The sequence below is a fragment of the Nicotiana tabacum genome, chromosome 5 (genome assembly GCF_000715075.1).
Source record: "Nicotiana tabacum cultivar K326 chromosome 5, ASM71507v2, whole genome shotgun sequence".
Taxonomy (NCBI): domain Eukaryota; kingdom Viridiplantae; phylum Streptophyta; class Magnoliopsida; order Solanales; family Solanaceae; genus Nicotiana; species Nicotiana tabacum.
In genome coordinates, this window is record NC_134084.1 from 159,488,939 (window position 1) to 159,505,474 (window position 16,536).

Here is a 16,536-nt window from a genome sequence, read left to right on the forward strand (position 1 = left end):
GCTAATTGACTAATGACAATCGAAGCAAAGAAAAATATCAATGGGAGAAGATAGGGTTTTGATAGGATAAGTGCAAGATAATTGTCTGGAATTTAACTCTAGTTAATTCACTTCTAATGTTCAAGTGAGTCTCTTGAATTGACTTGGTTATTAGTTCAATTGTGTAGTAGAAACTCCTTTCTCGATTAAGTCTCAACCTCACGAGATGAACTAATTTAAGTTATGTGAAGATATACAAGAATACGTAGTGAATTGGTCTTTAGGAGAACCTCTCTCGATTATCCTCCTAACTAGGTTTAATCAATGATTCAACTAGCCTCTTCTGATTACAAAGAAGAATTAATGAACTCAACCAACAATATAATGCAAAGATATCACAAGTTATGCCTCTCTCGATTACATGAACATGTGAATATAGATGCAACAATAAATCATCCAAAAACGATTCAGTCCATAGAACTAGAGTTATACTCCACAAACAAATTTCAATACACCAAATCCATCAAACCCTAAAAGGAACTACTCCATAGACATGGAGTAATTCATCACAAATATAATAAAGGTAGAGGAAAACATATATTCAATCCAAACTCAGGTCTTGAGTGAGGAAGGAATGATAAAATTCTTGTGGTTTTGCTCATCCAACTCCTCCTTAACTTCCTTAGGTCTAAAGTATGTCAAAAGTTCAGAAAATAATGTTTTTTTTATGTATTTATACCAAGTAGTGTCGGGCTAAACGAAATCACCCTTTCCTAGCCGAAATAAGAACACTTGCAAACTCATTGCTTTTTCATGCGTCACACTATGCGTAGAAGGGTGCATAGCATTAGTGCTTTTTCCTGTTAGACCACAAAAATCCAGTCTCTGAACTTTATCAATTTCTGACACAAATTACATTGCTGCGTCGCATAGTGTGTCGCCCAGTGCGTCGCACTAGTGCATTTCTTCAGTTGTTGCTTCTTCCTTGATTTTTAACGTCCAGAAGTAATCATCGACCCTCGAACACGATCCCGGCTTAATCCTTTGGGCTTTTACTCGAACTTCAAAGCTCCAAATATCTCGAATCTACATAATTCGGAACCACTTTTACAAGACATAAAACACATACTAAGTGCAAAACACTAACAATTAAAACTCAAGCACAATTAAAGTATAGTAAATTAGAATGCAATAAGCGACTAAAACACGAGACAATAGCCTACCATCGTAAGCCGAATTCGTGACCCAAAATTCATGTTCGGGTGAGATTCTAAAAGTAGCTAACACGATTAATTCAATTTTTTCGAAGAAAATTATTAGAGTAAGATACTTTCTATCAAAATACTATGACTTAATTATCATATCGAGACCTCTTTCTAGGTAAAAATAGCACGGTATAGTCAGTTTTTGGATTGGTCATTCAAAAATAGCCAGCGTTTACGAAGTCAATGAATATTTTACTGCAAAAAAGGCCGGTCCAGAATAATATACTGGAGTTCGGTGCACCTGTGTATGAACTCCAGCATATTATGCTGGACTCGGTATACTTTGCTGACTCCTGTATAATATACTGGAGACTAGAGCATCGGTGCTCGAAACTCCAGTATATTATACTGGACAATTATACTTGCTGGAACTCCAGTATATTATGCTGGAGTTCTAGTGTACTTATGTTGGAACTCCATCATATTATGCTGGAGTTCCAACATACTTATCCTGAAACTCTAGTATAATACGCTGGAGTTCAAGCATACTTATGCTGGAACTCCAGTATAATATACTGGCGTATTTTTCGGGTTTTGAACAGTATTTTTGCTCAGATTTATCTTTACATGAAAAGTGGCTAAATTTCGATTACTTTTGAAACTGAGCTATTTTTGAACGACCAGTTGTAAATCTGGCTATTTTTGAATTTCTCCCCTTTCTAGGAAATATCTCACGGATTGCAGCAATAGTCACTTTTAAGTTTGTTGTTTAAAATATATCAACAATTTATAATTCATTCAAACTTTAGGACTAAGAGTTGTTAATTTGAAATTCAGGACTAAGTGTTATGAATTTCTGAACTACTAATTTTAAAATTCAAGACATAGGTTTCGAACTTCTAGACACAATTTTTGAACTTTAGGACACGATGTCCCGAAATTTTAACTTTGAGGTAGCTGGTGCCATTTCCACAAATATATCACACCCTCCAATGGATCGTCTATGTTTGACCTCAAAGGTAAGTTTTCGAGAAAACTACCCTCTGTAGCCCTTAAAAATTTTATTAGCCCATGTTTTCCCACATGGACCCGAAATAGCCCTTAGGCCCAATGTATTGACAAGTTATAGCCACTATTTCCAATACACTTTCACTCTCTTTCAGCCGCCTGCTTTCCCTCCCTCTCTCTTCTCATCTTCTCCGATCTTTAATCTTCCAACTTTTCCTTTCTTCTTATCTTTCCCTTCTTCACTCCCTCCTTTTTTTCTTTTTTCTTTTCTTCTCCTACAGTGACATCAACACACGTTTTTTTAATTTTCTCTTTTTTCTTTGCGATCTCCTCCTCTTTTACTTAGATACAGAAATATCTATCTTCTTTGAGTAATTTCTAGCAAAAGTCTGGCGGAGGTTGTCGCTTTCTTCCCTTTCTGTCCACTTTCAGATCTAGTATTGTGTGATATTTTTTCGGATGACTTTTGCAAGAAGATGTAAAATGGAGAAAATAAAATAGACGCTGCCAGAGAAAAGCTTTTTCTGGCCAAGTTTAGTGTCCTCCATTATCGTTAACACTCCTTTATGTATACGTTGTGTAATCAGTGTATAATAATTGTATAATATAGTGTATAATTGTTGTGTATACATTATACACTAATGATACACTTATTATACATTTATTATACATGTATTATACAAAACTGGACGTGAAAGATTACGGTGATTATGGTGAGTGTTGAAAATATTGTATATAATATGTATATATAATGTACCAACATGTATATGAAAGGTGTATCTACACTGATATAATGCATATACACTTTTTAAACAAATTCAATGTTCATATAATTTTGTACATATTTTGTATATAAAGTATATATATATTGTTCGACGATGTACAAAAAGTGTATATACACTTTATACTAGTGTATAATGTGTACAGTACGTGTAAAACCTATACATCACCTTTTTCCTATTCTTATATCATGGGTATTTTTGCTTATGCAATGTCATATTTTTCTAGATTGGATCGCTAAAAATTTATTTTTTTTGTAAAAGATATAAAGGGGATTTTGGAGGTTATGGAGAAGACGGTTGGGTTTAATGAAATTTTTCGGCTGAAAGTGTGGATTTGACGTGGATTTCACTAGGTTTGAAGGATTTTTGGGGTGATTTGGCAGGATTTTAAATATTTTGACTACTAATATTAAGTGTAAAAGAAGGTTGCGTTGAGGAGCCAGAGTCTCTGCTGGTTTCTTGGGTTTCACTTGCTAGCCCTTATAATTGGTTTGGAGCTATAAATTGTATGCCTTATTTTATGGCTATCGGTTGTCATTAATTTTCACCGAAGGGCTATAAATGATTTTTGCTCTAAGTTTTCTGAAGAGACAAATAAGGGACCCATATATCCACCACCCCCTATCAGCAGTCCAACTCGATATCGTCATCAAACTCCAAATCAACGGCTATCGTAAAACCCTTTGAATATCAATCCACGGTCTAAATTCGCACATCGTTGCACACGAAGACTGACCCTAGATTCCCTGTAGAATCTTTCTCCATTTAGCTCGTAAGCCGATTTCTCTCCATTTTCTCTCTCTTCCCCTTCCTCTTTTTCTCTCTCTAAAAAACCATAGCCATACTAGAGGAAGGGGTTAAATTTTGAAATATGAATGGAGATATGAACCAACAACAACAACAGCAATTGCAGCAACAGCAGCAGCAACAATGGCTGGCGATGCAGCAGTATCAGCAGCAGTGGATGGCGATGCAGCAGCAGCAGTATTCACCAATGGTAATGCAGCAGCAGCAGCAACAGATGATGTACGGTCAACAATACATGCCGTACTACCATCAGAAGCAGCATCAGCAGATTCAGATTCAGCAGAACGGCTCAAGCGAAGATAATAAGACGATCTGGATTGGTGATCTCCAGCACTGGATGGATGAAACTTATCTTCATTCTTGCTTCTCTCAATCTGGCGAGGTTTGCCTTCTCTCTCTCTCTCATTTGCTTATTTAGATTTTGTTAAGACTTATATACTTTTTGTGGAATGAAATTAACCTGAATAGAGCATGGATATAGGATTCATAAAGTGGATCCTGACTAGTTTGAGATTGAGATGTAGTTTCTAACATGGTTCTCGGGATTGTGATAGACCCGAATAGAGTAACAGCTTGTTTGGATGATTGTTATGTATCGTTTCATAATGTATGAGTATTGTATTGTATTGTACTGTATCGTTTTGATGTATACAATGTTTGGATAGATTGTATTGTTTTTCGTCGTTTCATATGTCATTAGTTTGAAATTGAGGATTCATAAAGTCTGCCATTAGTTTGAGATTGAGGTGTAGTTACTTTCATATTTCAAGGGGACTGGAATAGGGTGGAATGAACAAAGGATTCATAAAGTTGATCCTTACTAGATTGAGAAGTGAGATGTAGTATCTTACGTATGAAGTGGACTTGAATAAAGTAGAATGAATAAGGATTCATAAATCGTTACTGACTAGTTCTCGATTTCCCCTTCCCCTATAAGTAAAACAGTGAATCCTGGTTATCATGACAATACAAGCGTGGATTATGGTGTTAACCAGCTAGTGTGCGTGTTACTTAAGCATGTGTCTGTGTCATGCTCTTGGTTGACCAACATCAACAACAACATCGTACCAGTGTGGTGATCCCACAAGTGGGGTCTGGGGAGGTTAGTGTGTATGCAGACCTTACCCCTATCTTGTGAAGGTAGAGAGGTAGTTTCCAATATGCTCTTGGTTGACCACATATCATAAAACATGCAGGTTATTTCTGTGAAGGTCATTCGAAATAAGCAGACTGGTCAATCTGAGCGTTATGGATTTGTTGAGTTCAATACCCATGAAGCAGCAGAAAAAGTTCTACAGAGCTACAATGGCACTATGATGCCAAATGCAGAGCAACCCTTCCGCCTAAACTGGTCAGCTTTTAACGCTGGTGAAAAGCGTGCAGATGCTGGTGCTGGTGCTGGTGCTGGTGCTGGTTCTGGTTCTGGTTCTGACTTATCGATTTTTGTAGGAGATTTGGCTCCTGATGTTACTGACGCAATGTTGCGTGACACATTCGCCAGTAGATATACATCTGTTAAAGGTGCAAAAGTAGTAATAGATTCAAACACGGGTCGTTCAAAAGGCTATGGCTTTGTTAGGTTTGGTGATGAAAATGAGAGGTCTCAGGCCATGACTGAAATGAATGGTATATATTGCTCTAGCAGGCCTATGCGTATTGGTGTTGCTACTCCAAAGAAACCATCAACACTGCAACAATATTCTTCACAAGGTATGAGATATTGTATCCTGTTTTGCTGCAAGTCATTTACTACACTGAGTATAGTGTATACTGAATCTGATTACCATATCTTTCTGTAGTTTATAGTCCCTCATTGAGCTGCTTTCAACAGGGTCATTCTTAATAATTTTTTTACTAAGTCGACATTTCTATGTCTTACTGTTCTTCAGTTATAGTTCGTATATCTCAGTTTTACTCGTTTACTTTTTTCCATTCACTCTGAAATTTTTCAACTTGAGTAATGATCAACGTAGCAGGACATTTAAGTAGGCCAGATATTTCATACCAATGTGCCTGCAATTTATGTTTGCCGTCAAAAATTTGGATGTTATTCTTGTATTTTCTTCCTGAGGTGTTGAACTAGTGAAGCTCTTTTTCCAGCTGTGATATTAGCGGGAGGACATGCATCAAATGGTGCTGCAACCCAAACTTCCCACTCTGATAGTGATTTGTCAAATACAACAGTGGGTGCTTCTCCCTTTTGTCAAGATTGGTCCTAGCTAGTTACTCAATTAGCTCTCTAACTTTTGATCTACTGTAGGTTTTTGTTGGAGGACTTGACTCTGATGTTACCGACGATGAACTCAGGCAGTCATTTAACCAGTGTGGCAATGTGGTCTCTGTGAAAATACCAGCCGGGAAAGGATGTGGCTTTGTACAGTTTTCGGACAGGTAATGAGTGATATTGCTAAACATGATGTTAGATAGTTCATGTTTAACTGAGGAAATTAGTATAATGTATGGGTGTATAAGGCAATGAGGAGAAGTGACTCTCACGACTGAGGAATAATGGGGATAGATTGATGAAGTTCAAGAGTTATTTTTTTGGTACCTACTAAACTATCAATGAGTTAAAACGGTTGGAGCTTTTAGGTCAGTTATTAGTTTAGCATATTTGTTATTTGGTTTGGTTTTGTTTTGTTTGTGATACTAGAGAATCTGCAACCAGATTTATCAGGAGGAATGTACTGATCATAACAACTGATTTGAAAGAAAATGTTTTACCTGTTAACTAGCAACTGAATACCTGAGAAAGAAGAAAAGGTCCATGGACTCACTCATCTGCCAGGTTATAGGTTCACAGTTTGATATAGAATTTTATCTTGGTTACTAAATGTGAATTTTATCTTTTGTGGTTGAATGAAAAGGAAAACATTGTTTTTGGATCCATAAGAACTCTTTCCTTGGGCAGAGTTTAAAACCTTGCGCCATGCTCTCGGGGATTTCTCGGTTATGAAAAAGATTTCTTTTTTGGTTATGAAATGGTCCTATAGTAGAATATATCATTCATAACCTACTTGAAATCACTAGAATAGGTAATCATGTTATCAAACCTAACCAACAGTAGTAAAATGAACTTGCTGCTTGAACTCACTGATAAACTGAAGCGATTACGAGTGTATATATAGCGCATTTTTGGTTATTACTATTGTTTCAGTGGATGTTTACTTGAAACTTTAAATTGCTAAACGTTGCATAACTTACTTGCCTCTTATGTTCCATAGGAGTGAAGCAGAGGATGCGATACAAAAATTAAATGGAGCAGTTATCGGGAAGCAGACGGTTCGTCTTTCCTGGGGTCGAAATCCAGCAAACAAGCAGGTATTTACCAAAATGTTAAATGTGATTTCTGAAAAGCTTTTACTTCATATATTAAGTATCTTGTGCCAACATCTGTTTCGTGGAGTCTGCATATTTGCTGTAAAGTTTTCAGAAGTTCTGTATTTTGAGCAAAATGAGAAGAAGGGCAACAATGCTTCCCAGAAAATCCTACTAGTGTTCTGCTTTTGTATGCTGATGAAAGCCCCCTTGCATCGTGTATCTCTAATAAGCCACTTGCCAAGAAAGCAAAATGCTGAAAAGTTGACATATCTATGCTTTTTGTTCATGTGTGGTTCCCATAATATTTATTTACATACTCAGTTTGCAGAAATATGTAATCCAATTGATAACTGTTGCAGCAACTACACATATTACTAGGCTGATGTTTCAATAGCCCTGGAACTTTAAGCAATTAATTTTCTGTGTTACTTTCATTATTGATTACATTGGATGCTTTCTTCTACAATCTTTCTCACTGGTTCTGGAGGACCTTCTGTAAAATAACATATTTATATTACTATTTGGGGTCGTGTGGTTGCATTACTAAGATGTGATAATACCTGTATAAAACTCTACATTAGTAATACGATGTCTGGTTACCTTTTGAAACTTGCATAAGATTCAGCATTATATAATACTAAACATTGTTTGGTTGGCTTTTTTGTTGCCTGCTAAACTAACACCACACCTGCATAAGTTATGCAGAAATCTATGTATTATTAATTTCTGCATTACAATCCCAGCATATGAATCCTTGCATTACTAATCCCTATATTTTAATTCATGCACTATTAATCTCTGCATAACTTGTCTCAAAACCAAGTTGGCCCCTTTCTTTTTTTTTATTTTACCCACTATTATGTAATTGGAACTTTTAGAGCTTAAAAGTGACAATTTATGCATCTTATGCTCTTTATTAATAGTTGGCCTATATTTTTGGATTTTAGATTCCATGAAGGTTCTTCATAAAACGTCTGTATATTCAACTTATATTTACTCTCTTTTTTGCAGTTGAGAACCGACTCTGGTAGTCAATGGAATGGGGTTATTATGGAAGGCAAAATTATGGGGGGTACGGATATGGTGCATCGCAAAGTCAAGATTCTAGCATGTATGCTGCTGGAGCAGCTTATGGGGCATCTTCTAATGGCTATGGCAATCACCAGCAGCCAGTTAGCTAGCTGAACTATAGTCTGAGTGTGCTATTTAGTTAGAGTTTGGCCAACTTTTTGTTTTCTTATAATTTTTATTTCTGGTGTGTTATTTAAATTGATTTACAGGTTATAGTGTTTGATGAGGATTTGTAGCTGTAATTGCCTTTATGATTTGATGAGTGGTGAACTTATTCGTCATCTGTTTCTCTTTCCTTCTCTCTTATGTGTCTCTGTCCAGCATTTTATCTTTAATTGGCTTCATAAAATTTACAGGGTAGGATCAAACAATGAATAATGGCAAACACAAATTTTAACACACAGGTGGCTTTTGTTTCGAAAGTAGTTGAAATTTTTTTCCAGCTGTTGGAAGTTATGTTATTAATGCCTTTGCCATGGATATTGAACTCAAGCTGCAATTCTCTTTTTTTTGGATACACCAATGACCTCCCTGAACACGACTAATCATTCCATCTCTGTTTTTTTTTCTTTCTAAATTGAATTTAAAAAAATGATTTTTTCAAGTCCTGGCGGTAGTTTCAGCTTATATAATGACATTTATCATTGAAGAAGATGATTCCTCAGAAAATTTACTGAGGAGAATTCCGTACATGGTAAGTGGTAAGATAAAATCTTTTTCATATGGACTTTGGTTGGTTATAGTTGTCTTTAGTTGGGAGTCTTGGAGGGGAGAAATTCAAAAATAGCCAGATTTATAACTGGTCATTCAAAAATAGCCCAGTTTCAAAAGTAATCGAAATTTAGACACTTTTTATGTAAAGATAAATCTTAGCGAAAACACTGTTCAAAACCCGGAAAATACGTCAGTATATTATACTGGAGTTCCAACATAAGTATGCTTGAACTCCAGCATATTATACTGGAGTTTCAGGATAAGTATGCTGGAACTCCAGCATAATATGATGGAATTCCAGCAAGTATAATTGTCCAGTATAATATACTGGATTTTGGAGCACCGGTGCTCCAGTCTCCAGTATATTATACTGGAGTTAGCAAAGTATACCGGTCCAGCATAATATGCTGGAGTTCATACACAGGTGCACTGAACTCCAGTATATTATGCTGGACCGATCTCTATTGCAGCAAAATAGTGGCTATTTTTCATTGACTTCGTAAACGCGGGCTATTTTTGAATGACCAGTCCGAAAACTGGCTATACCGTGCTATTTTTACGTCTCGGAGAGAACAAACTTTAGCGGCAATACACTATAATTAGGAAGAAAAAGTTAAGAGAAAGTAAATAGAGGTCCAACTATAACTAGAAATTTTCTGTTATCTCCAAAAGGAAAATTAAGCAAACAGTATTACCAAACTATCCAGACGGCTGATTCCATTTACCAAGCTATATATAGTTCTAGACATTTATCTAAACTATTGTTCTTATTAACTTGTTAATTCTTATATTTTATACTTGGTTCCTTCGACTATAAATATTTTTATGAGATTTTCAGAATCTACGTAGATTTAGTTATATTTGACAACAACAAGCAACTCGAGGAGAATAAGAAAATACTAACCAAAATAGTAAGCAGTTACTTTTATATGACTAGCCTGAGTATCTCTTTTGTAAATTATAACTACAAGCCCTTTATTTGAGTTGCATAATCCAAGATTTGATGGAAATGGTAATTGCTGCTACTAAGACTTAAAAGTAAGCTTGCCAAACAAGATCTTCCACGTAAAAGTAAGCTTTTCTCCAAGCCCAGCATTACGAAACAGCCACTGCTCTCTTTTCAGTTGAGATTCTAAGTCCGTTAAATGATTGATTAGCATGCAGCTTTTCAGTTAGAAAAACTGCAGGCAAATTGTTGGGATACAGGATACTGGTTGTACTTAATCAAAGTTGTCGATGTGCACGGGAGTTATGTCATCAGCCACTGCAAAATGTCCAACTGTTCGAGCAAAGAACAGCATTTGTTGCTCAAGAGTGAATTTTATGCTCTCCGCCTGTGAAAAAAATCTTGTTGGTTAGGAACTCTCAGAATTCCATGCTTCAATTTCATCATGGTAACGCAGACACTCATTTGATTGCTTTGGACACGGTAAAGCCACATTAAAAAGTAGCATCATATAATGTTTTATCAGTATGGAGAAATGGTAGAAGTAAACAGTCAATAAACACCCTAGACATAATCCATATACATGTGATAAATACTTAGTTCTCACCTTCCGAAATCCATGAGATTCTCCTTCATATTCCACATGAGCTACAGGTAACCCCTTTTTCTTCAAGGCCTGGTAGATTTTTCGAGCCTGCTCTGGCTGGACAACCTGTTTAACAAATATTTCTGTTTTCCTTACAACTTAAATAATTGTAAAGTTGCTCATCACGAGATACTAGCTTTTCATCGCAAAATGAAAACTGAAAATTTTTAAGCTCTGTCGAGATACAAAATGTAACAACGGGGTTCGATTTTCTTGAAAGGAGTCAGTTTCCCACCAAGCCTTGACTTACCCAACAATGGCAGTTTCCTACTGTTAATAATGCAGGGAAAAATGGAAAGAAAAGCACAAGTAGCAGCAGCATACCGTGTCTTCTAATCCTTGGAACAATATAATGGGGCAAGAGAAATGGTCAACAAAGTTGATAGGGGACCGTTCATATAAAGCAGTTTCGTCACCTGTATCAGGAAAAGAAAGTTAAGTTGTGCCCCCCCAACATAGATGTAACTATTTAGTAAGTTGTGAATCAGCGTCAAATAATTACCAGCAAGATTAAGGATATAATGGGATTCAAATTTGTGCATCTTATCACTCAATGACTTCAAATCAGCAATCTGTTAAAATAGCAGAAAACATGTTACCTCATGACTGGATTCAATCAAAACCTGCTTACCAACCCCCCCAAGTCTAATAGAGAAGTAGAGAGGAGGGACAAGTTTGTAACATTATAGAGAGCTGATACGTGGAGCATAATGTAAGCGGTGCATTCCATATAAGCTTTTCCTTATATTCAAAACAAGATGCAGACATAAAACATAAAATAAATGCAATTAAATTGAGCATATGATTAATCATCACTTAAACTTCTAATTACACCATCTCATTATCCTTTTATCTAGTTTTTACCCTCCGCATATGCTCACGTGATGGCTCAGGGCGAGAACAGGCAAGGATTTGCAGCAATAAGCATTTTACTTCGGCTGAGCCTAACACTGATCATACCATAATAAAAACCATTTCCCTCCTTGATTCCAAATTGATGTTACATATTGACTTACTCCAAATAAAGAAGCTCCAGTTCTAAATGTATCTCTGAATGCAAGAGAAGCTAATGTTGTGTAACCACCAGCAGAACAACCAGTTATGCAAAGGCGCTTTTCATCAACCTTCCCCTCATCCACCTTAATAAACAAAGTATCCTTGTTAAACCTCTAGAGTAAAGAAAAGAGAAAAATAACAAATAAGGTAGGGGATGCAGTTAATTCAACTAACCAAATATTTAGCACAAGAGCAACAATCATTAACATCAACAATTCCCCACTTCCCCAGAAGACGTTCTCGGTACGCCCTGCCATAACCTTGAATTGGAATTTGTGAAGATTTAATTATGTGATGTATAGAGAGGGACAAGTAACCTCTAAAAACTTAGTGGAGTGTAATGTATCAGAACCTAACAGACTGAAATATAGGATTAGAAAGTTTTTAGTAAATCAGATACAGTTGAATTTGACAACCATTAAATAATAAATAAAAAAATTGTCTGAATCTAAGAAGTATGGAAGTTAGATGGAAAATAAATTGCTCAAACTCTGATAACATACCCGAACTTCCTCCATAGTTAACATCCACGAATGCCCATCCTCGACTAGTCCAATATTGGATGCTAAGATTTAAGGTTCCATGTGCCTCATCGGTTGGCCCTCCTGTAACATACATGAGCAACAGTTCAAAATCAGTTAAGTTCTCGCATACTCAGAATGAAAAAGAAGATTAGTGAAGCATGGTGAAAACAAGGCAATTAATAGTGTCGGAACAGGAAAATAGAAGTCTAACAGAATAATGTCACACCATGGGAATTTAGAATCTTATATTAGATTTTAACCTTTGCAGGTTGTTTTAATATGTTAGAAGTTGCAGCAAAAGTGAACCTTAAAAGAGGGTTAAGTTTTACTGTTGCTGTTTTTTTTTTTCTTTATTTAAAAATAAACCATAGCTTAACTGACGAGAAAAGAGTTTTTCTAATCATTTCTTTACCTGTTTTACTTCCAGATAGTTGTGTAGCTATATATATATATATATATATACACTTACACAGACACGCACATACACTTATCTGGATAGCCCTGTATTTAACATACACGTGCATGCCCGTCTCAATGGTTGGTAGACTTGTAGAAAGGTCAGTGATTGGAATTTGTTGTTGTTATTACTAACAGAAAGCAGCTAAGAAGACGACAAATGCTTTGCCTATACAATAACTATTGAAAGCTCCATTCACGACTCTCATATTTTGACGATGTGAAACTGGCCAACAAAACTGCCATGTAACAAGCTTTTTCTTCAGCAACTTAATTGTTAAAATATAAAATGCTTAGTATCTTAATTTTTCAACGCTTTAATCAATGTCACAGAAAACAAAATTAGTACTCAGTGCATAATGAATATACAAATTATTTACCATGGCTTTCTAGCAACAGTGGAGGCTTTTCGTCTGCACTGCCCTTATAATCTGGATTACATGGAGGATAGAAATATGCATAGGCATTCTGACCAGCCACATCTGTTGGAAATTCAATAAGCTCAGGCAAGCTAAAATATGATATGTACTTGTCACTGTCTGAAGAAGATGACCACATGATACTGAAATCAACAACCTTTGACATATGATCATCTAGTATGACCTGTTGCAAAGCATGGAATTCATGAAGTTAAACTGCGGAAAATAATTATTTGAAAAAGCGACCGTTACAGAAAAGAACAAGACATAACCTTTGCTAAAGAAGTAGGAAGAACGGAAGATGCACCCTCAATGTAAAGGATCTGCCCACTTGCAAGCTAAACAACATTTAAGCAGGCTGTTAAAATTTCTGAATGTTGCACCAATTAGACAATTTCAACAATATAAGCTGCAACTTACAATATTTGCTATGTAAGTGAATGGAATATCAACGGAACAGAAAGAGTTCTTAGCTTGATTTATAACACCAAGATATGACTTTCCATGTTGCCTGCAACTCATAATGGATAAACCAAATTTATTAGAAGTGTCAACAGAAGACTCCAAGAGAGGCAGGGAAAATAACGCAAAAGAACTGGGATAGCATTTAAACGGAGAGAGAGACCTGTAGCTGCAGGCAATAATGGTTGATCCGTCTTTTCCCTCAATGATGTCATAACATCGGTTTCCAAAAACCCAAAAAGGTCTTGTGAACTCAGCATCCAAAGAATAAATCGCAAGGACCTCATTTTGATCTTCAATCTGATGTAGAAGCAATAAAAAGTGATGAACTATCACCAATACTACAAAGTGCAGAATTTGCAAAACTCTTAGGTTTAATGTATTTACCCATTTGTATATGTTCCAAAACCCTGTATTCCTATCTGTTATGAAAAACAATTCCCCTGCAATAATCCGAGGATGTTGCTTCAATATTCAACATCATAAGACTAGCAGTTATTCTGCTTTTAGAATGGGAGTAAACAGCAGAATACTGCTTAAAACTTATCCTGCCTTTGGACGACCACAGAGGCTCAGTTGGCGATTCCACGGCAGAAGGACAGGCACCAGCAACTACAACTCGCTTGTCAATGTCTCTATATTTGATTAATTCAACCAATTGTTAAACATTTACAGCAAAATTGGATCAATGTGCATGAACAAAAGGGAAAAAGTCATCTTTTTCAGTAAAATTTGAAGCGTCTTGCAGTGTGGACACATCTAATAAAGAGAGAATGTAAGAAGACTTTTTTTTATTCAGTAGAGAGAATGTAAGAAGACTTACTCACCCGTTCTCAGATATATACCCGACCCAAAGTTCTGCTTTATCCCAATGCATGTTAGGGTGGCTCCATTCGATCCAGGCCAAACGTTCTCCCTTTGGATCCACCCGCGGGAATGCATAGAAGTCATTCCCACTAATCAACACTTTTGGTTCTGAAATTCATGAATAAAAGCAGACGCAGCAAATCAAGCATTCTCCATTTTAACATCATAGATCAATCGATTCACAATACTTCAAAGTCGTTGCCACTTACATACCTTCAGTGTTGTTATCATTAAGGGAAACACTCACAATCTCTGTAGTTGGCTGTGCATCAACCCCGCGATGATCTATTCATAGATAATAAAGAGCAAAAATATACAGTTACAACAAATAAGACTCTAGAGAAAAAAATCCTAATCCAAAAACTATAACAATAATACATGTAGTGATTATAAGTAGAGATATATGTACCTTCTCTTACAGCAATGTAACGGTTGAAACGACCATCAAAAACCCCATCAGCATACCTCACAACAGGTCCCCCATAATCTGGAGTTATCGGCACTGGTCTGGAATCTATGATTAACAAATTATCAATTTAATCTGCTCCACGGCTATAACTTCCACGAAAAAATAAATAAACTTGCTATTTATTCTGTCCTATCTATATGATACAATACTTATTTGGAGAACTAAATCATTTTCCTTTTATTACAATCTTTGTCAAACATTTTTTAAATCTTCTTAATTATAAAAAGAATAGTGACTTATAGAACTCCTTATCACAAATTTTTGACACTATTTGACTGAACACGAGATTTAAGAAAAAAAGAAAGATTTTTCACGCTATCAGCTAACAACAACAACGACGACGACCCAGTAAAATCCCAATAGTGGGGTCTGGGGAGGGTAGTGTGTACGCAGACCTTACCCCTTCCTGAGGAGTAGAGAGGTTGTTTCCGAAAGACCCTTGGCTCAAGAAGACGAGACCAAAAGAAAAGAGACAATATCAATACCACCAACAGATACCATAAGAAAAAATAACAACATCATGAAGCCAGAAAATAGGTGCAAAGCAAAAGTGATAACTATTAAATAGACTCGGCTCTATGAAAAACGAAAGAGTAGTAAGACACAACATTGCCACTCGCTGTCTCAGACAAAAACCCTACCAAACTAGCCTCACAAAGTTACGAACTAAGGAAAGACTCAGGTGCCTCCTAACCTACAACCTTAATACTCGACCTCCACAATTTCCTATCCGCTAAGTATCCCTAAAATACTACTATTGCACCAAAAAAATATTTTTTTCTACCACAAGTTTGTGTCAATGCCAAAATGAAAATGCAAAATTAACCAATTTCCAAACATATGAAGGTGAGACATCTTTTTGGAAAATGAAAAAAATCTCAAACAAATTAGGAAAACGTTGTATCTCTTTATGCAATATATAAACTTTATTTCAAAAGATTGCAAAATAATCTGAAATGGAACCTAAATAAGAATATTAATTGGATCCAGGCCAGACCTGGAGAAGCGAGAAGCTGCTTGTACAATCTCTGATCATCAAAATTGGAGAAAACAAGTAAATCCCCAGAAACACCAAAAGAGCCACCACCATATTCTTGAACAGTGGTCCGACCATTGAAGTCTTTAGGTGTAATATCTTCCCCATCTTCTTTAACAAGCACTGCTCGTCCTGACTCAGCTGGCCGAGTTTCTAGCCACATTAAGTGGCCATTTGAGTCAACAGTGAAACCTTCTAGACGCTTCTCTGAACCCGAGACTATATCTGCTGAGATTGGTGACTTCCATGATCCATATGCTGCACTCATTTTCAGTACTTTTGAGTTAACTGTATCTGCTTTTTGCTTGTATATTGAGAATCTTGAATTTGAATAATAAACCTAAGGTTGATATAGTGAAGCAGTTCAATTTAAGGTTGTTTGGGATCAAGTAGAAGAGTTTGAGAATCTGGCCAGTAGCTCAGAAGTACTGTAGTGGTTAGAGCAGAACAAATCTCAAGGTGGTTTGAAAGGTCAACTTGGCTTTGTTACAGGGAAAAGGATGATTGTGTATGCCCACAAAAATAATAGCGCAAAAATATATAAAATTTATATATATTCGATATGTTATATACAAAAATTATAATAGTGTCTGACGCGAGCTAAAAATTATAATAACCTAAGAGTTAGGCCCACATCCTTTTACAAATATCTTAATAATAATTGGAAAAATCTCACTTTATACTCATTAAGCTAAAACTTTTTACCATTTAATACGCAAGCCTAAACTATTTATTTTTTCTATCTATGCAGCCCAAACTATTTACTCC

At 36.1% G+C, this 16,536-nt stretch overlaps 2 protein-coding genes across 2 annotated transcripts; one reads left to right on the forward strand and one right to left on the reverse strand.

Annotated features, from left to right (window-relative positions):
- The first annotated feature begins 3,727 nt into the window (after positions 1–3,727).
- Positions 3,728–8,454, forward strand: LOC107785445 (polyadenylate-binding protein RBP47). The gene is given in 7 exon segments (XM_016606755.2): positions 3,728–4,163; positions 4,978–5,491; positions 5,882–5,964; positions 6,042–6,172; positions 7,006–7,102; positions 8,114–8,164; positions 8,167–8,454. Coding segments are annotated over 7 exon segments (1,311 nt in total). The 5' UTR covers positions 3,728–3,845; the 3' UTR covers positions 8,284–8,454.
- Positions 8,455–9,784: 1,330 nt separating this feature from the next.
- Positions 9,785–16,296, reverse strand: LOC107785452 (uncharacterized). Its single transcript, XM_016606767.2, has 17 exons — positions 15,730–16,296; positions 14,673–14,777; positions 14,477–14,548; positions 14,224–14,371; positions 13,949–14,031; positions 13,784–13,839; positions 13,560–13,696; positions 13,355–13,445; positions 13,207–13,272; positions 12,896–13,118; positions 12,039–12,140; positions 11,710–11,795; positions 11,496–11,618; positions 10,982–11,051; positions 10,804–10,895; positions 10,441–10,545; positions 9,785–10,221 (listed from the first exon to the last, which is right to left on the reverse strand). Exons 1-17 carry the CDS (start codon positions 16,034–16,036, stop codon positions 10,108–10,110), a joined length of 1,980 nt encoding a protein of 659 aa, XP_016462253.1. The 5' UTR covers positions 16,037–16,296; the 3' UTR covers positions 9,785–10,107.
- Positions 16,297–16,536: the final 240 nt, after the last annotated feature.